The sequence below is a fragment of the Chionomys nivalis genome, chromosome 1, assembly GCF_950005125.1.
Source record: "Chionomys nivalis chromosome 1, mChiNiv1.1, whole genome shotgun sequence".
Taxonomy (NCBI): domain Eukaryota; kingdom Metazoa; phylum Chordata; class Mammalia; order Rodentia; family Cricetidae; genus Chionomys; species Chionomys nivalis.
Window position 1 is genome coordinate 19,828,135 of NC_080086.1, and position 26,721 is coordinate 19,854,855.

Below are 26,721 nucleotides of genomic sequence, written 5' to 3' on the forward strand. Positions count from 1 at the left end.
TTTTCCTCTCTCCCAGGGCAAACCTCTCCCAGCCCTTAAGTAGGCATGGGCTACCAATCCTGGATTGCCAGGTGGGCACTGCTCATAGGTCCACGCATATGCAAGCAGCTGACAATCATTGTGTGATAATAGCATAAGTCAGGCCTAGTTGATATTAGGAGTTGATTATCACAGAGAGCACTCGCTTTCGGGATAGCAGAGGGTGGAAGCCAGCACCATCAAGTGCGACTCCACGCAGCTCTCTACACATAGCCATCAGGTGTGACTCCACACGGCTCTCTACAGTAGATAAAGCCTGTGACTAATTCATAAGGAAAAACGTTTTTGTTTTGCACCCCACCTTGTGGTTCTGGTAGATGGGAATATCTCACCAGTTGCTTGTCTTCTGGTCTGAGACACATGCCATAGTGGTTGGTGTATAGAAATGACTGTTCACATGGTGAGGGCAGAAGCAAGACAGCAAGACAAAAATACTATATTCTCTCTGTGATAGCTTTCTCTGAAGGAAACTCATCTAGTTTCATGGGAACTACAATAATTCTATCATGAAAACAGAGCCTCATGACACAATTGCCTTCCTAAGATTCTGTTGTTTCAGCACTTTATACTGGTTGTAAGAGTTAGAGCTCCCATGGAAAGGTGATCTGGCGATTAGGAGCCAAGTAATACCACGAAGTTACTGTAAGAGTTAAGGCTCTGCTCCCTGGAAAGGTTTCCCCCAGTGCAAGTGTAACAGCTCTGCTCCTCTTATGGGGGAGAGTTGCCCCAGCAAAAGGGTTACAGTTCTGATCTGCTAGAGAAAAGTTTTCCCAGGGAAAGTGCTACAGTTCTACTCCACTCCTGTGAAAGATGTTACAGCTAGACACTGCTCCCCGGAAGTGTCACATCTGGGCTCAGGTCTTGTGAAAGTGTCAGGCCACATACAATCCTCATTCATGGAATATATTGGGAAAGAAAAATACAGGAGAATAACTATCTTTAGGATAAGAAGCAGCAGCAAACAGATCAGAATATAGAGTTTATATATTGTTTTTTAGGGGGCAGAGCTTTACAGAGTAGTTTGGGATTAGTGAGTTTCTATAGCCTGATTCTGGGGCAAGACTTGGAATTGGTGAGATTTTGTACTCAGGAATTGGTGGGATTTAAAGTCCTGGTCCTGACGTCAAGTCAGGGTCAGGGTGTTCTTTACTTGGTCCTGATCATGGAGTCGAGTCAGGATTAATGAGCTCTTACAGTTATGTCCTGGTCAGGATATATCTCCTTGATTCTTTTTATCATAAGGACCACCATGTTCCATAGAAGTCATAGAAGATACAACCTTTTTTTTTTTTTTTTTTTTTTTTTTTTTTTTTTTGGTTTTTCGAGACAGGGTTTCTCTGTGGTTTTGGAGCCTGTCCTGGAACTAGCTCTTGTAGACCAGGCTGGTCTCGAACTCACAGAGATCCGCCTGCCTCTGCCTCCCAAGTGCTGGGATTAAAGGCGTGCGCCACCACCGCCCGGCTAAGATACAACCTTTATGTAAACATGCAGGATCATTTAAATTCAAGGTTGGCCTTCTGACTTTTCAATGATTATAGGCATGTGCACAATGTCTGGCCATTTTGTATCTTTTGTGTTACTGAGGTCATCAGACTTGCTCTGGGGATAGATGTGGTCATGCCTAGCAAGTGGTCCCTTTGGGTGTAACATTGGTATCAAGCAGAAGCTGAGATCTCAAAGCAGGTAGTTTTGGGCACTAACAGTGTCTAGCATAGTACTAGTAGGGCTCATAGGGGAATGAGGTCATTTCTGATTCAAGAAAACTGCCACCTGAATGAGTCCCCTCTTTCAAACGATGTGTCAATGACATAAAGTTTCACAGGCATGTTACAAAGGAATGACTAAAAAAATTACTATTATTGTAAGTGGATATGAATAGGAGACCTCCTTGAAATACCCACCACAACCTGTTCATCTCTCATAGACAAGCTTCTTAAATGTAGTCTAATTTGAGTTGTGTTTTCTTAATTAAAATAATTAAGTCCTATTAAAATATAAACAGTTATGATAGAAGATGAATGAGTAAATTACAATTGGCTATTTAGAATTCTAATCTCTGGTAAATTGACACAGCTTAAAAATCAATAATGTAGCCAATCAATGGGAATGCACGCCTTCAGTCCTAGTACTTGGGAGGCAGAGTTCGAGGCCAGCCTGGTCTACAGAGTGAATTCCAGCATGGACAGGGATACACAGAAAAATGCAATCTTGAAAAAGAAAAAAGAAAGAAAGAAAAAATTCAATGTTTTATCTATTCAAACTATATTTGTTTTTTGTCAAAGGATTCCTAGAAATTATTATTTTAAAATATGAAATAAAATATAGGGATGTTGGGGCATAGTTCAGAGATTAAGACCATTAGTTGCTCTCTTATAGGCCCCATGTTCAATTCCCAAAACCCACATGGTGGTATACAATCTTCTGTAACTCCACGTAAAGAGCATTCTGACTTCTAAGGACACTAGGCATGTATATGGTACACAAACATACATAAAGGCAAAATACCTATACACATAAAATTAAATAACTTAGGAATTGTGAAATATTAAACAGAAATACATGAGTTTGAGAAGATGAGTGTGCAAGGAAGATTTAGTGCCAGCCATAAAAAGTTGAAAACTTGATCACTGCTCAGAAAAATCAGTAATAGATAGCATTGTATATTATTCATAATATTCCTATGAATTTATAATTTTACATTGTAATACAATTAAGGTTTAAAATATAATATGTCTCTCTGTATTTACATATATACCTATATAATATATACATATATTTATATACATATTTAAAATATATACATAGAATGTACGTACAACACATACACGATGTAGACACATATCATATATATAACAAATACATCCAATCAATGTATATAATTTTATGTGTATATATAAGATCATATATATGATATGCATATGCATGTATACATATATAAATACAAAGAGAGTGTTTGTGTGTGTGTTATAATTTTATACACACTTGTTATGAGCAGCCTAAAAGCAAAGCTCTACCTAAATTAGAGAAAGTGGGAGGGAAGAAGAGAGGGGAAGAGGGAGGAAGAGAAAGAAAGCAAAGGAAAACAAAGAAAACCAAGGCTTGCAAATCTACGTCTCTCTTCAAGAAGGATAGCAATTTTTGTAGAAAACAATTAACTTCAATCATGGCTGAACTCCTTGCCCTGACCTCTCTATTTTATGCACATGCAGTTTTATAAAAACAGTTGGAAAAGACAACACTTATATTTATTGTACAGGTGTGTGATGAGAAAAACTAATTTCAAAATCAGTCGGGTATGAGAATTTCCTGTTTAGCCTTCAGAGACACATTAATGAGAAATCTCTTTTTCCACTCGTGACTCACCCTGAGCCTCATGGGGCAGCCTGCTTAGTTCACTGTCACTGTTGTCCTAGATTTCTGCCACTGTCTTTTATCTTTTGGTGCTTAGCTCTCACAGGCCTCCTGTGAGCTCCTCACCTCACTGCAGGAGGCCTGGCTTTCTGGCAGAAGAGGGAGCTTGTCAATGGCCTTTTCTCGACCAGCCCAGTCAGTTGACAGAACACTGCAAAACGGACATGTGGAGTAACTAAGGGACAGTTCTGATGCAGGGAAATAAGCAGGAATGTGGATGCCTTTGAACAACTCGGATAATCCAAACCTGTGGAATTCCCTGGAGGACTACCTCAAAGTTCTTTCCTTGTTGTCTGTGGAGTCAGCCAACCGCTCATATTTGTATTTCCTTGTCGAAATAATTAAATCTACAGCCACAGGAGACCTGATGATGGAGTATGGATTTTAAATGTTGCAATTTGTACTCTGTGGATCCTTGGATAGCAACATATGGATTTATCCCAGATGACACAGATTATTGAAAGGACTCTCACTGAGTAGGAAGAAGAGTCATAGTAGAAATTAAGACTAAAAAATAACTAGCATTTCCTGAGAGCTCTGCATGCCAGAGGTAAGTATGAATTGCCTTACAAAAGTTTTTTTTAATATTTTAGACAAATGCACTGGACTATTGGTAACTATTCAAAGGTCACATGTAAGTTTTAAAGCCAAAATTAGTTCTAGATCTTGCTTATTCCCAGACTAATTGAATCAATTATTAATTATATTAAGTTATTACAGTTGTATTGTATGTAATAAAATGACACTGACTTTGATAAACTCAGATCCTTCGGGAATGTCTGAATCGTCATCATTCTAATATGAATTATTTTTATCATGTTATGGCTTCACATGTTGGATGATTATTTCTTTAAATAAAATAGGCTTTAAAATCACTTTGGAAGTATTTTGAAATCCATTTATTTTATGCCAGATTTTCTGACATAATACTTTCTAACAATTACAATGTCTTTTAATATTTATTCATTTCTCTGACTAAATTATATATTAAATTTAATAACATGCCATTTTTATAAATGTATTAGCTATTAAAAGTAAGGTTAGTTTTATGTGCATGTATGTGTATAAACTTTTCCTATACTACCCATTTATGGCAGTCAGTCAAAACTCATTGTTGGATTTAAATTTATTATAAAAGTCCAGCAGATTTTTGTTCAGCCCGCACACATGTATGTGTAACAATATTTAAAGAGGAGGTCATGGATTCAAGAGGGAGTGGAGTGCATGGAACAGGCTGGAAAGAAAGAGAGAAGGATAGAAATGATATAAATATGCTACTCATATGCGAAATTCTCAAGACAATAAAAATTTAAGTTGCAAAAATTAATGCAACATTTTTTCCTATAACTATTCTTTATAGTATAGGGATCTTTGATGCAAACTTTAAATATTTCATAGTGTTACACCGATGAAAACTAAATTTAATTTGTAAAATTTTTCTTTTGTTTATAGATATCTTTATTCCTCACAAAGTTATTGTGCTATCAAAAATATTTTGCCAAAAGTGGATTGTCTTTCAAAACTATTTATTTGCTTATTTATTTTTACCACAGTATATGAGTTCGTTGCTCAAGGGGAAAAACAGATTACAAATTAAAACCACAAAATGGGCTCCAATGTTCCAAACCCCACCCATGGCTGCATCAGAATGTGTACCTTTCAGTGAACAGCTGCATGGCACAGGCCCTGGCATCATTCAGCTGCCGAGATGAGTAATGAAAGAGTCACCTACATAGAATTGAATGTGTCGAAGGATTCAAGAGACCAGAAAAGGCAACCAAGGGACACCCGCAGCTCCATCTCAGTAAATGAGCAGGAAATCACCTATGTGGAATTCAGCTTTCAAAATACTTCTCCAGAGCATCCCTCAATCTGTAGGGACTGTTGGTGCAAAGGTGAGACACAGAATGGGCCCTCACTCTAACTGCTCTTAGATAGGTGCAGAGGTGGCAATGGTTTCTCTTTGTGAAGACTGAGAACTCTAACTCTGTCCATGCTTTTATGATTTGTGAGCATGGATGTTATTCTGTTGCAAAAATTTACGATCACTCTCTTGTGATGAGACTGCCTACAGATGATAACGGTATAGAGAAGGATCTGGGGTCAACGTTTGTCTGTTTGACTCACTGTGTACGTGGATTTTTGTGTACATAAACCTTGTGAACTGCCACTATTCATCCCTACATTTCTTTCTGCAGGTTTTCCATCTCCTCTGGAAAAACTCATCACTGTGATCCTGAGCATCGTCAGTTTTGTCTTAATGGTTTTAATTATTACAGTTGCCAAATCACGTAAGCGTGTTTTTAAAATAATGACTAAAAATGCCTTTCAAAACTTATCAAGAACAGTAACTTTTAATTAAATTATGCATGTGAATTAAATGTGGAATGTTATTATGAATTTATCAACATCATGAATACCAGAGCTATTGTGTTTGCTTTTGGTTTATTAATGATTTCATAACACAAATACATGGTTTAAAACCTGGGAAACTCTTTACTGAGAGTATTTGAAAGGGTTTTGTCATAGGTTGTATGGGAAAAGATGATGAAATGTGTGCTTTCATTGATGTAGTTTTTTCCAATTGTTTCACCATATTATTTATTTTTTGACAATTTCAATTGTATTCTCCAGTATCCTAATTCAAAATAGTACATCATCTCTAGACTAGGAAACTAAAATTGTTACAACATTTTACATGTTTATTTTCATAAGAATTATTTTAACTCACCTGGTCCTGAAGCAAAGGAGCAGATCAACTCCTCCCTGACTAGAACCGAGAGAGATACACCTTGCTTGTCAAAGTTCTGATGTTTGTACACATTATATTTTGTGTTGACTAAAACTATGCAAAGATGGTATTAGATTTCTAAGATAAAATAATCTAGAAACATGAACACTACATGTTCATCAGTAAACATTAACGATGATAAACTTTTTGTCCCACAATAGGAATAAAATAACCATGCAAAGTTTTTAATAATTGCTTTTATTTTCCAACTGGTGAAATTTGATGATACAGAAATGAACTCACTATTCTAGGATATAACTTATTTATGTTCAGAGACTTTGAAATTTTTAGAGTAAAGCCTTGTGTATTTAGTTTAGCCACATGAATAACACTGGGGTTATAGGACAGACTCTATTCTTTGTGTGCTTGAATGCATATTTTTTATTTATCAGACTCTATGCTGTGTAGATAAATACTTTATATAAATGTCCAAAACTAAAAACAATATTAATTTTCATTATTAAATTCATGTTGCTTATGGATAATAATCTTTCTTCACCATTTTACTTTACTAAATAATTTAATAAGAATTACTTTAACCCTGCAGATACTGAACCAAAGGAGCAGATCCAATCCTTCCTGAACAAAAGTCCAAAAGGTATACTTTACTTGTCAAAGTTCTGATGCTTGTACACATAATAATTTGTGTTTAACTTAAGCCAGGCCAAGATAATGATGTATTTATAGGAGGAGAATGATAAGATATAAAACTATGGGCCAGAGGTTGCTACTATGCTTGAGTATGTTTGAGTCTGCATTTTGTTTTCTAAGGACAAGCATCTGGAGTTCATAGGTATATTTTATACATGGATGCTCAAAAATATGCAAACATAAATTAACTTTTATTATTAAATTCCTGTTGCTTCTAGATAATAATCATTCTTCAGCACAGCCTTGTAGTTCTTGTCCAAAGGAGTGGATGTCATATTCCCACAGTTGTTATTACATTAGTGGGGAGAAAAAAAGTTGGACTGACAGTTTGGAGTCCTGCAAAGCCAAAAACTCTAGTCTGCTTTACATAGATAGTGAAGAGGAGCAGGTAAGAGCTGCCATGTGTCAATCATTGCTTAACCTTTTTTCCTGTCGGTATGATGTGTGTGGAGTAGATTCATATTCTTACACATGTTTCATGTATTTACAACTCTTTATAATATTTCATTGCTTTATTTTAGAACATTTTATCTATATTTGTATACTGGTAGTGAATACTTATTTCCAGATATTTCTTATTTTATGAAAACCATTCTTGTGTAAGTGCATTTACTCTGAAATTAACTTTGCCATTTAATTTTACCATACACAAAAGTACCTATATGTGTATGAGAGTTAACACTGATCAGAACGTGAACAGGTGGAGGCAATCATAGAAGATAACTAGGCACAGAGAAATGACTGCAGAACTTGCCTAAAGTTGACTTTTGAGACACATACATTTGAGTTTAAAAGACTGTGATCAAATGTATGCATTTTTGCATGGAAATCCTGCAATTCAGTCGTTATCAAAATGTGTGTTGCTATCCCTTTGATGGTGGAGGACCCTTTCACAGGGGTCACCCAGGACCATAGGGAATATCCGATATTTATGTTAAGATCCATAACAATAGCAGTATTACAGTTGTGAAGTAGAAAACAAAAATAATTTTATGGTTTTGGGTCATCACAACATGAAGAATTGTATAAAAGCATTGTAACATTTGGAAGGTTGAGACCCAACACTATTGTTCTTTCAGCCAAACATTGATCTATGCTCCTGCATTGATTTGCAGTTTGCAATGTTACAATTCTGTATTATGCAAACATAACATTCTAAAACCCACTCTATCTGGTGGTGCTTGAAGGAAGACATGAGTGTTACACCCTCAAAGAAAGAGGCATCTTATATGGCCATTTGTACTTATGGGATCCCTGACACTAGGTCCCACACTGCTGTTTTTTCAGAAAGTTATAGAAGCCCTTCATATGAAGAATTACCCTATTACGTGCTTTCAGCCTTGCCTAATACTGTTGGCCAGTCTGTCTTATACATGGAGGAGAGATCTCATAATCAACATTTTGTTGTTTCGATCTGAGAGAGAGCATGTACGGTCATTTTCTTCCACTGGACAAGAGACACAGGTTGTCCTGCCGTTCTGTAGTCCTCCATCTTCAGGTGTCAAGACATTTCAGCTTTTTGTTTCAGAATTCTTTGCTTGTGTCTTTTATTAGAACTCTCCAAGTTTGCCCTTTATTTATAACAGTAGCCAAGAGAAGATTTAGTACTACCCTTTCAGTAATCCACTCCTGCAGTGATAGACAGTAGTTGAGGCTCAGCTACTTATTGATAATGTGATATTCAAAAAACAGGAACTTTGTCCACTGCATCACTCATTTCTTCAAAAGTAAACCATGACCTTCCTTTTAAAATTGATCTGTGAGAAACAGTAGAAAAATTGTTTTGAGCATAATACCCAGAGAATTTCATAAATAACTTTTGAAATATGTTTGAATACCTGTTATGCTTGTGTTTTTATCATAAATATCTATTGAGTTGCATAGATCAGTTTCCAATTTCCCACTGATAGAAGAATAAAACTTATAACTATGAACATTTAAAAGTTAATTCTCTGTCAACATGACATACATATCTGAATGTTTTGGCAATGTAAGAAATCTTCTCAACTTTAATAAGTAGATTCATATTGGATAATAAACATACTATGACAGAATATACTAGTACATTTAAAAAAATAATAAGAGCCTTCATACTGATAAAATTCCTTGATTCCCTGGTAGGAATTTCTGATATCCCTCTCACTGTTTGCATGGACTAGCGTCTTTCGGGAGAGCAGAGATCACCTCTGGGTTTGGAAAAAAGACTCAACTTTCAAACCAAAGTAAGTTTTCATGAATAATGCAATAAATAAGAATAATATCATACAAAGAATGCCTCAAAAGAATGGTGTCTGTAAATGAAGCTGAATTATTTACAGGCTAATGATGTTTATCACGCCACCTCCTGCGAAGTCAGCATGATCTCGCATGTAAGATGTAACACAAGCTTCAAGAAAGAGTGCCCGCAGAGAAGGGGTGTATGTGCTGTGCTTCCTGCATTGGAGTCCTTGCACTTTTGGGATTACCTGCTTATGTTTGAAGGAATACAGTCTTCTTTCTTCTGGAAGGGAAGATAGTATGCTTAAGTTTCCAGAGTCTACTGATGAGACATTGCCATATACAGGAGTAATGAAGCTAATGGAAGAAGATGTGTTAGCATTCAAGGGAAAAAGGTTTCCTGGTTTAATCTGGTGTTTAGTAAATAGAGAAAAAAAGGCAAACTTAATTAAACAATTTAGACAGATTCAGCAAAAATGGGATAAGGATAGAAGAGAGACATAAATGCCTGTAACGTCTTGAGATTGGTTTTGGGGGCATGTTTGAAGAGAAGTTAGAAATGTGGAGAAAGGGATAGAAAGAAGTTCTTCTGTATAGACTGCAGAAACATAAAAATACTGTAGTCTGTGTGACTGGTTACCACAACTACTTGCCCTTAGTTCAAAATGCCATAAATTCATAGTCTATCTAATGATTTATATCAAAACTAATGCCCAGCCATGTCTAAGATGACCAACCGCAAACTGTCACTTGGAACATCTGTCTGATGAAAATCTTTTCTCATGTATCTGATCTAATGATTCTAAAAATAATCTGTAACATATGGAAAAACAACACATGCTTTTAAGAAATCTTTTCTGTATAAAGGATGAGCATCATGCCTAGTAAATACGCATTCAGATGCAATTCCCTTGAGTCTTGTGTCTGTTTGTCATTCACCTATTCCTGAGACCCTGTTCCCTCATTCACAGTGCTCTGGTGTTGTGAGAGGAGGCTACTTATTTATTCCTGACTGCTCAGCCCCAGAATAATCACACAGAAACTGTATTAGCTAAATCACTGCTTTACCTATTAGCTCTAGCTTCTTATTGGCTAGCTCTTACATATTAATTTATCCCATTTCCATTATTCTGTGTTTAGCCACCAGATTGTGGCTTACAGGGAAAAGTTCCGGTGTCTATATCCAGCAGGGCTACATGGCTTCTCTCTGACTCCATTCTTTCTCTCCCAACATTCAGTTGAGTTTCCCTGCCTACCTCTGCCCAGCTATTGGATCAAAGCAGTTTCTTTATTAACCAATGGTATTCACAGCATACAAAGAGAAATCACACAGTACCCCGATTGAGCTAGTCCATCACATTTTCTGACTTTCATGAACTGATCATGTGAATCTGAAGAATGGGCTACTTGGCTTTCATAATAATCAGACTTTACAACACCATAGTGAAGATGCCATTGCCAACTTGCATGAGATCCTTCTTTTGCACATATTTATAGGAGTCATTCATTTAATAATTATCCACATAAAGTAAATATGCATTTCGTGTTTCCACCATTGCAGGATAAGAGAAGTTTCCCATGTTGAACAAAACTGTGTCGTGCTGTCATCCTCTGGCCTCACAGCAGATAAGTGTACGGATTTACATTCATATCTTTGTAAGCATAAGTTCACCAACTAAAACAGCTGCACTTGGAGTCTGTCAGGTAATGTTGCATTTTATAACCTGAAAATAGGATTGTGTACATATTAAAGTGAATTATGTTATTTGTTCTAATTGTGATTTTTTTCAAAAACAAACACTGAAGAATATTAGACACACGAAAGTACAAATATTACTTATGTATCTCAACCTTTTTGCTCAAGATACACTTATAATATTAAATTTTATAACAGATTACATATATCCAAAGACAGTTCCTGTAGAAGTTCTGTTACATTTCAAATTTACCATCCAATGTGTTGTGGTCATAGGACATTCTAGAATTACTCAGCTGGAAGTTAAAGATGATAAACTGAGTTTCCTTAGTATAACTAGGTTTTTCATTTATTAACTACATTTCCATATATGTGTACATACACTTGCTCTTCCCCTCCCAACCTCTCTCCCCTGCACCATCCACTCCTCTTCTGTTTCTGCTCAGAAAAGCCTAGTCGACCTGCGATATCAACAAATATGGTATTTAAAGTTGAAATATACTGGGCACCTTCCCTCATATTCAGGATGAATGAGGCAACTGGTAGGAGGAAAAGGGTCCCAAAATGTAAGCAAAAGTATCAGAAGCAGACACCACTCCCTCTGTTAGGAATTCCATAAGAGGACCAATCTACATAACTGTAATATACATGCAGAGGAACTAGATAAGTCCCAAGCAGTCTCCCTGATTGTCAGTTCTGTCTCAGTGAGCCCCTCTAGGTCCATGTTAGTAGCTTCTGTGGATTTTCTTGTGGTGTCCTGAACCCTTCTGTCTCCTAGAATCCTTCTTCTTCTTTCTCCATAAGGATTTGTCAAGTTCCAACTAGTGGCTCTCTGATGGTGATTATGTCAGGTTCTTGTCTATGAGTATAGCAGAATATCTTTAAGAATAATCTCATTAACATTTTGCCAGTCATGTTTGGTTCTATTTTAGCTATCCTATTTATTGTTGTTGTTGTTCCATTTGAAGTTGAATATTGTTCTTTTAATGTCTGTGGAATTGGATTGGAATTTTGATCATGATTGCATAGAATCTGTATGTTGTTCCATTGCATAGAATCAAATGTTGTTCCATTTGAAGTTGAATATTGTTCTTTTAATGTCTGTGGAATTGGATTGGAATTTTGATCATGATTGCATAGAATCTGTTTTGGATAAAATGTTCATTTTTACTATGATACTTCTACTGATCCAAGAACAGAGGAAGCATTTCCATCTTCTGTTATCTTCATCAAAGACGAAGTTCTTGTCATACATGTCTTTCAATTGCTTGCTTAGATTTATCCCAAGGCATTTTATATTATTTGAAGCTATCGTGGTAGGTATTAGTTCCTTGAATTCTTTATTATTATTTATTATTATTATTATTAAAAAATTCCACCTCCTCTCCTCCTCCTCCCATTTCCCTCACCCATCCTCCCACTTCCCCTACCCCTCCCTCTCCAGTCCAAAGAGCAGTCAGGATTTCCTGCCCTGTGGGAAGTCCAAGGTTCTCCCCACACCATCCAGGTCTAGGAAGGTGAGCATCCAAACTGACTAGGCTCCCACAAAGCCAGTACATGCAATAGGATCAAAACACAGTGCCATTGTCTTTGGCTTCTCAGTCAGCACTCATTGTCCACCACCTTCAGGGAGTCCGGTTTGACCACATGCTCTATCAGTCCCAGTTCAGCTGGCCTTGGTGAGCTCCCATTAGATCAGCCCCAACGTCTCAGTGGGTGAGTGCACCAGTCGCCGTCTTGACTTCCTTTTGAAGCACATCGGTAATTCATATCAAAAACCACTACTGACTTTTAAAAGTTAATCTCGTATCCAGCCACTTTGCTGAGGGTGTTTATCAGATGTAGGTGTGCCCTGCTAGAATTTTTGGAGTCACTTTTATATATAATCATATGATGTGCAAATTATATTATTTTGACTTCTTCCTTTTCAATTTGTATTCCTTTGATCTTCTTCACTTCTCATATTATTTCAGCTAGAATTTCACGTACTATATTTAATAGATATGGAGAGTCTTATTCCTAAAACAATGTGGGGGAGTCCCCCAGGGGGCTCACAGAGCAGCAAGCTCTGGCGGGTCCCCAGCGGTGCCGGGTGCTGGCTCCAGGGTCCGGCACCCGAGCCGCGGCAGAGGGAAGCCATGCGGCAGAATTCCCAATGTGCGGTGGTTGTGAGCAGACCCATGGACACAGAAAGTAGCCATAAAAGCATTTATTAAAAGGGGAGAAAGGGAGGGAGGGGAAGAGAGAGAGAGAGAGAGAGAGAGAGAGAGAGAGAGAGAGAGAGAGGGAAAGAGGGAGAGAGGGAGAGAGGGAGAGAGGGAGAAGAGAAAGAGAAAAAGAGGGAAAGAGTCAGAGAAAACGCGTACGCCAAAGAAACAGAAGAGAGAGAGACAAGATGGCGCGGGCAGGTCAGAGGTCAGATGGCGTGGGCAGGTCAGAGTGGGCGTGGCTTGTCCCTTAAAGGGACAGCAAAGCACAACAGAGAGAGTGGACAGCCTTGTCTCATTCCTGATTTTAGTGGAATTGCTTTGAATTTTTTTGTATTTAATTTGCTATTGGTTATCAGCTTGCTGAAAATTGCCTTTATTATATTAAAAAAGGTCCCTGTATACCTGATCTCTGCAGTAGTTTTTCATGAAGGAGTTTTGGATTCTGTCAAAGGCTTTTTCAGCATCTAGTGAGATGATCATGTGTGCTTTTTTCTTTCAGTTTGTTTATATAGTGGATTACAATGACGAATTTTTGTATGTTGAATCATCTCTGCATCTCTGGGATGAAGCTTACTTGATCCTGCTGGATGATCTTTTTAATGTGGTCTTGGATTCAATTTACAAGTATTTTATTGAGTATTATGCATCCATGTTAGTGTTCATGAAGAAAATTGGTTTGTAATTCTCTTCTTTTGTTGAGTCATTTTATAGTTTGGGTACCAGTGTGATGTTAGCCTATTAAAATAAATTTGGCAATGTTCCTGAAATGATTTCTTTATATAGTTTCAGTATCATAAGGTCTGCAAAACTTGTAAGGAAAAAACTAAATCACACATAAAATATTTTCAACTTTGTAACATTTTTTCATGGCCCTTTAATCAATCTCTTGTGTCTATTGCTTCTGCCTTTTGTTTTTAAATTCTCTTTCACATTTATTTATGTCATGTATTTGCGTGTATGTGCGTACACACAAACACACACACACACACAAACACACACACATGTCATTGCCTATGTACAAAAGTCAGAGGACAGTTTTCAGGAGTTGGTTCTCCCTTTTTTTTAATTAATTAATTTATTTATTTATTAAAATTTTCCACCTACTCCCCCCCACCTCCCCTCCCTCTCCAGTTCAAAGAGCAGTCAGGTTTCCGTGTCCCGTGGGAAGTCCAAGGTCCTCCCCGCTCCATCCAGGTCTAGGAAGGTGAGCATCCAAACAGACTAGGCTCCCACAAAGGCAGTCCATGCAGTGGAATCAAAACCCAGTGCCATTGTCTTGGCTTCTCATTCAGCCCTCAATGTCAGTCACATTCAGAGCTGGACTGGGACTGATGGAGCATGCGGTCAAACCGGACTCTCTGAATGTGGTTCTCTCTTTCTACCATATGGGAGTCAGGGTTTAAACTCAGTTTAAAAAGTTTTGTAACAAACACATTTACCCGCTGAGTCCTCCCACAACCCTTTCTTTTGTTTTGTTGACAGTGTTTAACTGTTTAGCATAGTCTGACATCAAACTCTCAGCAAGCATTCTGCCTCTTAAGAGTAGAGACTTACAGGTGTGTGTTGCCAACCTTATCTTTCTGTTTCTTCAGTGGAATCGACTTTGGTCCATACTGACCTTTTCTGTTGTAATTTTTTTCTTGATCATAATTTTGCAGTTTATTGTTTTCCACTTTCTGCTTCATTTCTTGAGAATTGCAACTTGTTTCTGATTTCACTTTTTATGAATTCATGTCATATTAAAGTCTTCCTTCTGTAATTTTGCCTTTGAAGAAATCAATTTATCATAAGAATAATTGTGCTAATATGTTGCTTAAATCCCTAGCATTTTACAAAGCACTCTTGGAGTAAAACATTTATTGGAAAAGCAAATGTCCATTCTAAAAAGAAAATTAGATTTGTGGATGTGGCATTTTCATACATGTTTATCTTTTCTATTCTCCATGCATTTTACCTCCTGTGAAGCTATCTTCCTCCATATTACTCGTTGCTTCCATTTCCCCCTACAGATTTCCTGCTCTCTCAGATGAATTTGTGGCTGGACTCCAAAGGATCATCTTCTCCTTCATGGTAGCAAAAACAATTATCACCCGTGAGAAGGTTTTAGATGATTATAAGGAAGTTTTCACTCTGAGCACCAGAAATCTCTGTATATAGATTTTCATATATATGTAATTAAAAATTAGTTAAATATTTATTCAGAATTTATCAAAAGAATAATAACAGAATTATTGTCTAGTGGTTTTTATATCTATATGTTATGATTTTGTAACTCTAAGACATGCCTCTGCAAACTTTTATGAAGATGTTAATTAATATTTGTAACTTGTTGCATTAACTATTGCTATGTTTGGTAGTTTTGACCTTTATGTTTTCATAATATTGTCCTTCAAAGTTTAATTTCTATAATAATTTTCTGTATTAAATAATTTTTATTGTATATTCTTATATTTTGCTATAAAAATATTTCAAACTAATAAATTAAAATTCGTTTTTGTAGGCATATTAGTTATTTCAGAGTACCTCTTTTAACTAAGGACAGACCATTTTCTCATCAATAAACCCCAGCAAAATACACAATAATTGACAAAGTTCTAATATTTGCACAGGTTTATTTGTCTTGATCTCAGACTTGATCACAAAAGTGATCAATACTTTTAGGGAAAATAAACAATAAAAATTAGTCATTGAATTCTCACAGATAAAGACTTAAACATTTATTCATATACAATATTGAAAGGAAATGCATGGAATCACTATTTTCTTTGGTACCAATGCCTCAAATTTGCTACTGCTTTTACATGGCAAGATTTAAATAGTTGTTGTGTCTCAAAAGAGTTATTTTGTGAGATGACTTTGGAAACATTTATTGTGTAAGTGTTTTTTTTTGTTGTTGTTGTTTTCCTTATATGGGGATAGATTTAGGAATGTGTGACTGACATTTCTCTGTGCATATGTGTATTAATGTGTCATTTTATATGTACAATCTTATGAGAGTGTATGTAATGTATACATGCCTTATATAACTATGAACAATGCAAAGTCATTAAATATTAATGCTGTTGCAGGGAGATAATTTTTAATCTTTGCTATGTTATTTCCATTGCTGTACAAAGCAACAGTTAACATCATACAATAGCTGTTACAACACTAGTGTACAAAGGAAAACGTGAAGTGAGAGTTTGATTTCCTGTCCCTTGAAAATTCTTCTTTGTAGACTAGTGGGATAGATTAATGGCTATGATGCTTTACTTGTACGGCTGAGGACCAGCATTTGGAACAACAGAAACCATATAAGTGCTTGACAGATGTGGCCTCAAGCAGGTAATCCCAGAGTGTGGGAGGCAGAGACAGAAGATCGTTAGAGTAAAAAGGACAGCTAGAACACACATATCAGTTAGTTCTAGGATCAACAGAGAGCCTGCCTCAATGTAGAAGATGTAGAACAATCGATTTTCTCAACTTTTTGACTGAAGCGAGATATGGCCATAGGAACTGAAATGAAACTAGTCAAATATGCTTCTGCAATATAAAAATATAAATAAAATACTATGAAGTCAAAACAGGAAATATGTTTCAGAGACTTGTAAATAATATAGAAACACATGTACAAGAATATGGAAGCGTTTTAGCAATATATTTTGGCAGACAAGGAATAGGGATCTTCCGAGTGACAGATAAAAAAGTCTCCAAATAGGCTGATAACACAGGCCACAAAGCAAACCTTAAAATAATGAAATAATTCTTCTGTGTAACACGATAAGACCTTTTAATTTAGTTTATTTACTAAATAGTAATATTTGAAATTTGTTATTTAAAACTGAACATTCTTATTAAAATATTAACAGTTACAATTAAGGATAAAATAGCTATATAACTACATATTTAATATTTTAATTTTACTGACACAGCATAACATTGATAACATTCAATGATATCTACACATCTAACATTTATTTCATTGAAGTGATTTTAAATAAAAATTTATTTTTGAAAATGAAATAAAATGTAGTGACTTCAAGAATCTTAAGAAAAATGTGAGATGACTTTTGTGTTTCTTGTACCAGTCATTAGATGTAGCAAATATATTGATTACACAAACATCAAGTTTAATATCAGTTGATAATGTATTTTGAGTTTAATAATGTTTTTGTGACTTTTTCATGATATATATGATACAATACGACTACAAGTAGAAAAATGTATGTAATATCATTTATATTTGGTGTGGGCAGCCTCCTACAGAGCTAGACATGAGACAGAGAGAGACTTAAAATAAAATATAAGAATCCTTCCATGGAAACACCCAAACAAACCAAGCTATTGCAAGTCTATTAGTGGCTTTCTACAAACTAACAGTGAAGCCTTATTGCTGAAAACAACCCTTATACAACTCATGAAACATGGAGAAGTTGAGCTGGTGCCTATGTAGAGACTTCATCCCTACTGACCCCTATTGACTAGTGTTCATGATACTTGAAGGAACTATGGTCGCTACTAAAGAAGAAAAGGAGACACCAACCCAGCTACAAAGTGACTTGCATATAAGATTTGCTTGTGCAATAGTGGTGCAAAGCTTGTTCAAGTAACCAACCAATAACTTATTGGATTTAAAGCTCACTCCATGAGATGGAATCCGTAGCCCAGTGCTGTTAGATGTCTAAAAACATGAGACTTGATAGCACAGAGACCTAGGGGAAAACCAAACACTAGTGTTCTGCTAAAGGAAATAGCAACAAAATGACTCATAAGTACATTATGCCATACTCATAGGCCAGTGTATTGCTCAGCCATTATCAGAGAATCTTCTCTCTTTAATTTTTGCTTTTTCTCACTTTTTTTGTGACAGGATGTTTCTATGTACCATTGGTGTCTATCTTGGAACAAGTTCTTTTAGACCAGACTGGACTTGAATTCACAGAGATCTGCCTGCCTCTGCCTCCCAAGTGCTGGGATTAAAGGCATGCAATTCCACACCGCCCAGCTTACAATCTTCTCTTTGTATCAGATGAGAACAAAAACAGAGAGCCACAAATGAACAATGTGTAGAGTGGGAGAGACTTTGGAAATTACAGTCTTATAAGGGATGTTTCTATCAAATCTTTTCCCCAGAGCTCCAGGAACTGTGAACAAGGAGGCAAAAAGAATGTAAGAGCCAGAGGGGATGGAGGACACCAAGGATTCGATCCTTCCAGACACAACATGGCTTGCACACAAATGAACTCACAGAGACCATGACGGCATGCACAGGGCCTGCATGAGTCAGCAAAGATGGGGTCCTAGAACTGAAGAGAGAAGTGGACACAAGACCTCCTATCTAACACATAGGCTACCTCCAATTGGTGGTGACTTGCAAATGACAATTTAATTTTGTTAAAGAGAGTAATGCTGAATAAACAAACCATTCTTAAGGGAGGACCTCATGCCCAGCTATCAATGACCAAAACAAAACAAACTCAAGGACATCTTGGAAGGTTGTCTCATAAATTTAAGTCAGGTTTTCATTTTCTTTTGTTTATTTGTTTTTTAACTTAAAGATACTCTGCACATCTATTATAACTTACAGTTTTGGATTATTAAGGGATTCCTGAGTGTGAATGCATGTGCCTCTGCAGCATTTTTTTTTATTTTTATTTTGACTCTTTTTCTCTGACTCTTTTTCTTGTTCAGTTCTTTTTTCTTATTATGATTTGTTTTATTTTGATTTATGTTAATATTATACTTATTTATTTTAGTATTATTCCTTAGATTCCTGTTTGTTTTCAATAAGAGAAAAATAGGGTTTGGAGTCAGATGGGAGGGGAGGTGTATAAGAACTGGAAAAGGTAGAGGAAGGAGAAATTGCAATCAGAATATATTTTATAAAAATATTTTTCAGTAAAAGAGAAAATTTGTCTAAGAATCTCTTGAAAGAGGAACCTTGGTGATTAATCCTCTCTCACCTTTTTAGAACACGTAGCAATTCTTATAAGGTACTCGGAAAATGACACACTCAATTGACCACTATGTCCTTTCAATAAGACAAAATGACCTACATTGTAAGGGTGTGATGAGAAAAACTGATTTCAAAATCAGTCGGGTATGAGAATTTCCTGTTCAGCCTTCAGAGACATGTTAGTGAGAAATCTACTTTCCACAACTGACTCACCCTGAGCCTCCTGGGGCAGCCTGCTTAGTTCACTGTCACAGTTGTCCTGGGTTCTGCCACTGACTTTCGACTTTTGTTATTCAGCCCCCAGAGGCCTCCTGTGAGCTCCTCACCAACCTAGGTTCAGGAGGCCTAACAGGAGATGGATCTTTTCACTGCTTCCTTGTCTTCAGCAGCCCATTCAGTTCAGGGGACACTGAAATGCTCCATGTAGAGCCACTGAGGCACAGTTCTAAGCAGGGAATCAAACTGGAGCGTGGGTGTCTTTAAGTCCCTCAGGGAAATCTAGCTCATAGAACACACTGGAGGACTGTTTCAATGTTCCGTCCTTGCTGTCTGTGGAGAGTTAGCCACCTATTTGTGTATTTCCTTATCAATATAATTAAACCTACAGCTATAGGAGACCTGATGACAAAGTATTGATTTTAAGTGTTGTCATTTGTCCTCTGGGTATCTTTGAGTAACAATATATTGATTTATGTCAGAGGGCACAGATTGAGAGCATGATATGCCAAGCTGGGTACTAAATGCCTTACATGCTTTATTTTGTACATACTTGAACTTAGACTATATATGAATAAACAGGGTTATTAGATTCCAAATATTTATAATTGTTTACCAGTCACTTATTATATTACTCAAAGCCAGAATTAATTCTAGATCTCACTGATTAAAGGACTTGGGATTAAATTATAAATCAAATCTTCTTATAACTGAATTAGTAATCTGATAAAATGGCTGATTTTAATAACCACGAGTTCTGCGAGTAAGTATGAACTAACAATATTTGGTTATGTAGTGCCTTTATCCCTTTGTTAGCTTAAAAGATTAGCCCTAAATCAATAACAAATTATTGCATCATATAAAATACTAAAATCTCCTTTGAAAAAAATAGTTTTGAAATGTCGCAAATATTGTTTAATTTATACATGTTTATTCTGACACAAAATCTTTTCCAATATTTACAATACCTTTTATTATTTTTGCAATTTCTCAAAACCCTTCCACTACTAAATATATGTTAATTTAAAAGCAAATGGTTCATTTTATTAAATTCATATAAAATATTGATCCAAAATAAGATAATATAAACAATTAAATATATCAATGTTTGTATTAACTAATTTAGATCATTATATTTTTATTTCTTATTAAATTCAAACAATATAAAATTGATACACAATATATTCTGCTATAGCATTGGGCCTTTTCATGAAGGCATTACATCATTTCGTATCAGTTGTCACAAGTTTGTTACTGTTCTTACATGACAAGATTTAAATAATTATTCTGTTTCAAAAGAGATATTATGTCTCATGACTTTGGGGACATATGTTGGGTGAGTTTGAGGACATATGGAAACTAAATTCAATGTATAATATTACCATTAATTAGTGAATCTTTTCGTCTCACTAATTTGTTTGTTTTTTTTTCCAGTTTCCCTTATTGTACAAATTTGTCAAATTTGTAGTATGTTTTTAAACTATAACACATGAACTCAAGGCCCATGGTAAAATTAGATGTATCAACTGTACAAAAGCTCCAGTTCTCTGGGCTCCTTTATGACTGCATCAGGATATCTTCTTAAGTAGAATGAACATAGCTCCTCACAGGGCTGTAGACACGAGTCATGAGTCATCTGCTCAGAACTGAACATGTGACTCAGGACCCAGGGAAGCAGCAAAGGAAACCCAGGGGCACTCACAGCTCCATTTCAGTAACCCTGCAGGAAATCAGCTGATGGAGCTCAGTCGTCATAATGCTTCCCAGAAACATCTCAAGAACAGCAGGCACAGCCACTGCAAAAGTAAGGCATTGAATGGGCTTTCAGTGTTACTGTTCTGGGTTGGTGACTGACTGGCTTGCAGACAGGAATAGGCTGCTTACTGGAAGGAAAGAAAACCCTAAACTGACCCATGCTGTTATGTTTATTATTGGAACAGTTTAAATTCAGTGTTGCAAGAATATATGACCATTTTATTCGCTAGAAATGCAATGATATTGCCTACAGACCAATTGCATCATAGATGAAGGCCAGGGGGCTGTGTTTATTCTTCTGATTCTCTGAGTTCTCTTCTGTATAAATGCTATGAACATCTGTGTCCATTTTCTATCTCTGCAGAAATTTTATTACCTCCAGAGAAGTTCATCTCTGGGATCCTGACTCTTGTCTGGTTTGCTTTATTGGTTACCTTGGTGATAATGACAAGAATTGTCTTTCCATGTAAGCATGCTTTTGAGAAATTATAAAAGAGCTTTTGTCTTTAATGATGACATGTCTCTCGTTGATTCTTCCTTGTGAGGAAAATGCTTTTTATTTCAAGTACATATGTGGATTAAATATGAAATTTTTATTCTAATTTTGTCAAAGTTAAAAAGAAGAGGGGCATTATAATGTTTGCTTTAAAATATATAAATTATGATTTTACATTTAACAACATGCTATAGAATATTTAATTGAGAAATAAACTAGTTTTGAAAGTGTTTTTGTCACCGTATGGGTTGTCCTGTAAAAATGGTGAAATTTAGGAATATATTGAAATAATTCTTTCCAAAGCTTTTACCATATTACTCAGATCATAGGCATTACAATAGTATTCTGTGTTATTCTAATTCAAATAGCACACAAATTTTAAACTAAGGGATTAAAATTGATATGATTACTTTAAATGTCAAATATAATAAGAATTACATTAACCCTCCAAACACTAAACTAAAGGAGCAAACCCACCCATTCCTAATTACAAGTTAGAAACGTACACTTTGCTTGTCAACGTTCTGATGATTGACAATAATCTTTCTTCAGCATTTTACTTTACTAAGTAAATTTACTAAGAATTACTTTAACCCTGCAGATACTGAACCAAAGGAGAAGACCCAACTGTCGCTGAAAACAAGTCTAAAAGGTACACTTTGCTTGTCAAAGTTCTGATGCTTGTACACATAATATTTTGTGTTTAACTTAAGCCAGGTCAAGATAATGATGTATTTATAGGAGGAGAATGATCGGATATAAAACTATGGGCCAGACGTTGCTACTGTGCTTGAATATATTTGAGTCTGAATTTTGTTTTCTAAGGACAAGCATATGGAGTTCATAGGTATATTTTATATATGGATGCTCAAAAATATGCAAACATAAATTAACTTTCATTATTAAATTCCTGTTGCTTCTAGATAATAATCATTCTTCAGTACAGCCTTGTAGTTCTTGTCCAAAGGAGTGGATGTCATATTCCCACAGTTGTTATTACATTAGTGGGGAGAAAAAAAACTGGACTGACAGTTTGGTGTCCTGCAACGCCAAAAACTCTAGTCTGCTTTACATAGATAGTGAAGAGGAGCAGGTAAGAGCTGCCGTGTGTCAATCACTGCTTAACCTTTTTTCCTGTCGGTATGATGTGTGTGGAGTAGATTCACATTCTTACACATGTTTCATGTATTTACAACTCTGTATAACATTTCATTGCTTTATTTTAGAACATTTTATCTATATTTGTATACTGGTAGTGAATACTTATTTCCAGATATTTCATATATTATGAAAACCATTCTTGTGTAAGTGCATTTACTCTGAAATTAACTTTGCCATTTAATTTTACCATACACAAAAGTACCTATATGTGTATGAGAGTTAATATTGGTCAGAATGTGAATAGGTGGATGCAATTATAGTCTGATAACTAGGCAGAAACATTCATTTCCTTCATGTCCCTTCCCGATGCATACTCTCATGAGGTCTTCCTGCACAAAACCTTTTAATCTGGAGTTTTCTAATCATTTAGACAGGATATTGCTCTTACTGGAATGCTGGATGTTATGCTGTAGGAATTGGACATGCAGGATCCACTTTAGGCTAAACTCACCTAAAGCTGACTTTTGCTATAATTAGTGGCACGTGCCTTTGAGTTTCAAAAGAACGTGATCAGACATATGTGTGCATTTTTGCATAGAAATCTTGCAATACAGTGGTTATCAAACTGTGTGTTGCAATCCCTTTGAGGGTGGAGGACCCCTTCACAGGGGTCACCTAGGATAGGGAAAATCAGATATTTATATTAAGATTGAAAACACTAGCAGTATTACAGTTGTGCAGTAGAAAACAAAAATAATTTTATGGTTTTGGCTCACCACCACATGAGGAATTGTAAAAAGGCATTGCCGCATTTGGAAGGTTGAGACCCAACACTATTGTTCTTACAGAAAATTATTGATTCTTGCTCCTGCATTGATTTGCAGTTTGCAGTTTTATACTTCTGTATACTGTAAGCATAACATTCTAAAATCCACTCTTTCTGGTGGTCCTTGAAGGAAGACATGAGTGTTACATCCTCAAAGACAGGGATATTTGTACTTATGGGATCCCTGACACCAGGTCCCACACTGCTGTTTTCAGAAAGTTAGAGAAGCCCTTCATATGAAGAATTACCCTATTACGTGCTTTCAGCCTTGCCTAATACCGTTGGCCAGTCTGTCTTATACATGGAGGAGAGATCTCATAATCTACATTTTGTTGTTTGGGTTCTGAGAGAGAGCATGTATGGTCATTTTCTTCCACTGGACAAGAGACACAGGTTGTCCTGCCTTCTTCAGGTGTCAAGACATTTCAGCTTTTTGTATCAGCCTTCAGAATTCTTTGCTTGTGTCTTTTATTAGAACTCTCCAAGTTTGCCCTTTATTTATAACAGTAGCCAAGAGAAGATTTAGTACTACCCTTTCAGTAATCCACTCCTACAGTGATAGACAGTAGTTGAGACTCAGCTACTTAGTGATAACATGGTACTCAAAAAACAGAAACTATGTCCACTGCATCACTCATTTCTTCAAAAGTAAACCATGACCTTCCTTTTAAAACTGATCTGTGAGAAAGAGTAGAAAAATTGTTTTGAGCATAATACCCAGAGAATTTCATAAATAACTTTTGAAATATGTTTGAATACCTGTTATGCTTGTGTTCTTAGCATAAATATCTATTGTGTTGCATAGATCAATTTCCAATTTCCCACTGATAGAAGAATAAATCTTATAACTATAAACATTTAAAAGTTAATTCTCTGTCAACATGACATACATATCTGAATGTTTTGGCAACGTAAGAAATCTTCTCAATTTTAATAAGTAGATACATATTGGATAATAAACATACTATGACAGAAAATACTAGCACATTTAAAAAAATAATAAGAGCCTTCATACTGATAAAATTCCTTGATTCCCTGGTAGGAATTTCTGATATCCCTCTCACTGTTTGCATGGACTAGTGTCTTTCGGGAGAGCAGAGATCACCTCTGGGTTTGGAAAAAAGACTCAACTTTCAAACCAAAGTAAGTTTTCATGAATAATGCAATAAATAAGAATAATATCATACAAAGAATGCCTCAAAAGAATGGTGTCTGTAAATGAAGCTGAATTATTTACAGGCTAATGATGTTTATCACGCCACCTCCTGCGAAGTCAGCATGATCTCGCATGTAAGATGTAGCACAAGCTTCAAGGAAGAGTGCCCGCAGAGAAGGGGTGTGTGTGCTGTGCTTCCTGCATTGGAGTCCTTACACTTTTGGGATTACCTGCTTATGTTTGAAGGAATACAGTCTTCTTTCTTCTGGAAGGGAAGATAGTATGTTTAAGTTTCCAGAGTCTACTGATGAGACATTGCCATATACAGGAGTAATGAAGCTAATGGAAGAAGATGTGTTAGCATTCAAGGGAAAAAGGTTTCCTGGTTTAATCTGGTGTTTAGTAAATAGAGAAAAAAAGGCAAACTTAATTAAGCAATTTAGACAGATTCAGCAAAAATGGGATAATGATTGAAGAGAGAGATAAATGACTGTATCTTCTTAAGATTATTTTGGGGGAAAGTTTGAAGAGGAGTTAGAAATATTGAGAAGGAGATAGAAAGGTCTTCTGTATAGATTGCAGATATATAAAAATAATGTAGACTGTGTGACTGTTAACCACAACTACTTGCTCTTAGTTCAAAATGCCTTAAACTTATAGTATATATAATGACTTATATCAAAAACTAATGCCAAGTCATGTCTAGCATAACCAACCACAGACTCTCACTGGGACAGCTGTCTGATGAAAATCTATTCTCATGTATCTGATCTAATGATTCTAAAAATAATCTGTACCACATGAAAAAACAACACATGCTAGTAAGCAATCTTTTCTGTATAACAGATAAGCATCATACCTAGTAAATACACATTCAGATGCAATTCGCTTGAGACTTGTGTCTGTTTGTCATTCACCTCTTCCCGAGACCCTGTTCTGTCATTAACAATGCTCCAATGTTGTGAGAGGAGGCTTCTTGTTTATTCTTGATAGCTCAGCCCCAGAATAACCACACAGTAACTGTATTAATTAAATCACTGCTTGACCCTAGCTTCTTATTGGCTAACTCTTACATATTAATTTACCTCATTTCCATTATTCTGTGTTTTGCCACGAGACTGTGGCTTACAGGGAAAAGTTCTGGTCTATCTCCAGCAGGGCAACATGGCTTCTCTCTGACTCTGTCTTCTCTCTCCCAACATTCAGATGAGTTTCCCTGCCTATCTCTGCCCTGCTATTGGCTCAAAGCAGTTTCTTTATTAACCAATGGTATTCACAGCATACAAAGAGGAATTGCACAGTACCCCGGTTGAGCTGGTCCATTGCAGATGCTGACTTTCATGAACTGATCATATGAATCTGAAGAATGGGCTACTTAGTTTTCATAATAATCAGACTTTACAACACCATAGTGAAGATGCCATTGCTGACTTGCATGAGATCCTTCTTTTGCACATATTTATAGGAGTCATTCATTTAATAATTATCCATATAAAGTATATATGCATTTTGTGTTTCCACCATTGCAGGATAAGAGAAGTTTCCCACGTTGAACAAAACTGTGTTGTGCTGTCATCCTCTGGCCTCATAGCAGATAAATGTACAGATTTACATACATATCTTTGTAAGCATAAGCTCACCAACTAAAACACCTGCACTTGAAGTCCGTCAGGTAATGCTGCGTTTCATAATCTGAAAATAGGATTAAGATTGTGTACATATTAAAGTGAATTATGTTATCTGTCCTAATTGTGATTTTTTTCAAAAACAATCATAGAAGCATATTAGACACACTAAAGTACAAATATTACTTATGTATCTCAACAGTTTTGCTCAAGATATACTCATAATGTTAAATTTATAACAAATAACATATATCCAAGAACAGTTCCTGTAGAAGTTTTGTTACATTTCAAATTTACCATCCAATGTGTTGTTGTCATAGGACATTCTAGAACTATTCTACTGGAAGCTGAAGATTATAAACTGAGTTCCCTTAGTATAACTAGGTTTTTCATTATAAACCACATTTCCATACATATGTACATACACTTGCTCTTCCCCTCCCAACCTCTCTCCCCTGTACCATCCACTCCTCTTCTGTTTCTGCTCAGAAAAGCCTAGTCGACCTGGGATATCAACAAATATGGTATTTCAAGTTGAAATATACTGGGCACCTTCCCTCATATTCAGGATGAATGAGGCAACTGGTAGGAGGAAA

The 26,721-nt window shown here is 36.1% G+C and overlaps 1 protein-coding gene and 1 pseudogene across 1 annotated transcript; both read left to right on the top strand.

Annotated features, from left to right (window-relative positions):
- The first annotated feature begins 5,158 nt into the window (after window positions 1-5,158).
- LOC130885582 (NKG2-A/NKG2-B type II integral membrane protein-like) lies at window positions 5,159-10,788 on the top strand. Its single transcript, XM_057787146.1, has 5 exons — window positions 5,159-5,345; window positions 5,649-5,741; window positions 7,111-7,280; window positions 9,014-9,114; window positions 10,671-10,788. The coding sequence occupies exons 1-5, from the start codon at window positions 5,159-5,161 to the stop codon at window positions 10,786-10,788; spliced, it is 669 nt and encodes a 222-aa protein (XP_057643129.1).
- Window positions 10,789-20,793: 10,005 nt separating this feature from the next.
- Window positions 20,794-26,147, top strand: LOC130884351 (NKG2-A/NKG2-B type II integral membrane protein-like; annotated as a pseudogene).
- Window positions 26,148-26,721: the final 574 nt, after the last annotated feature.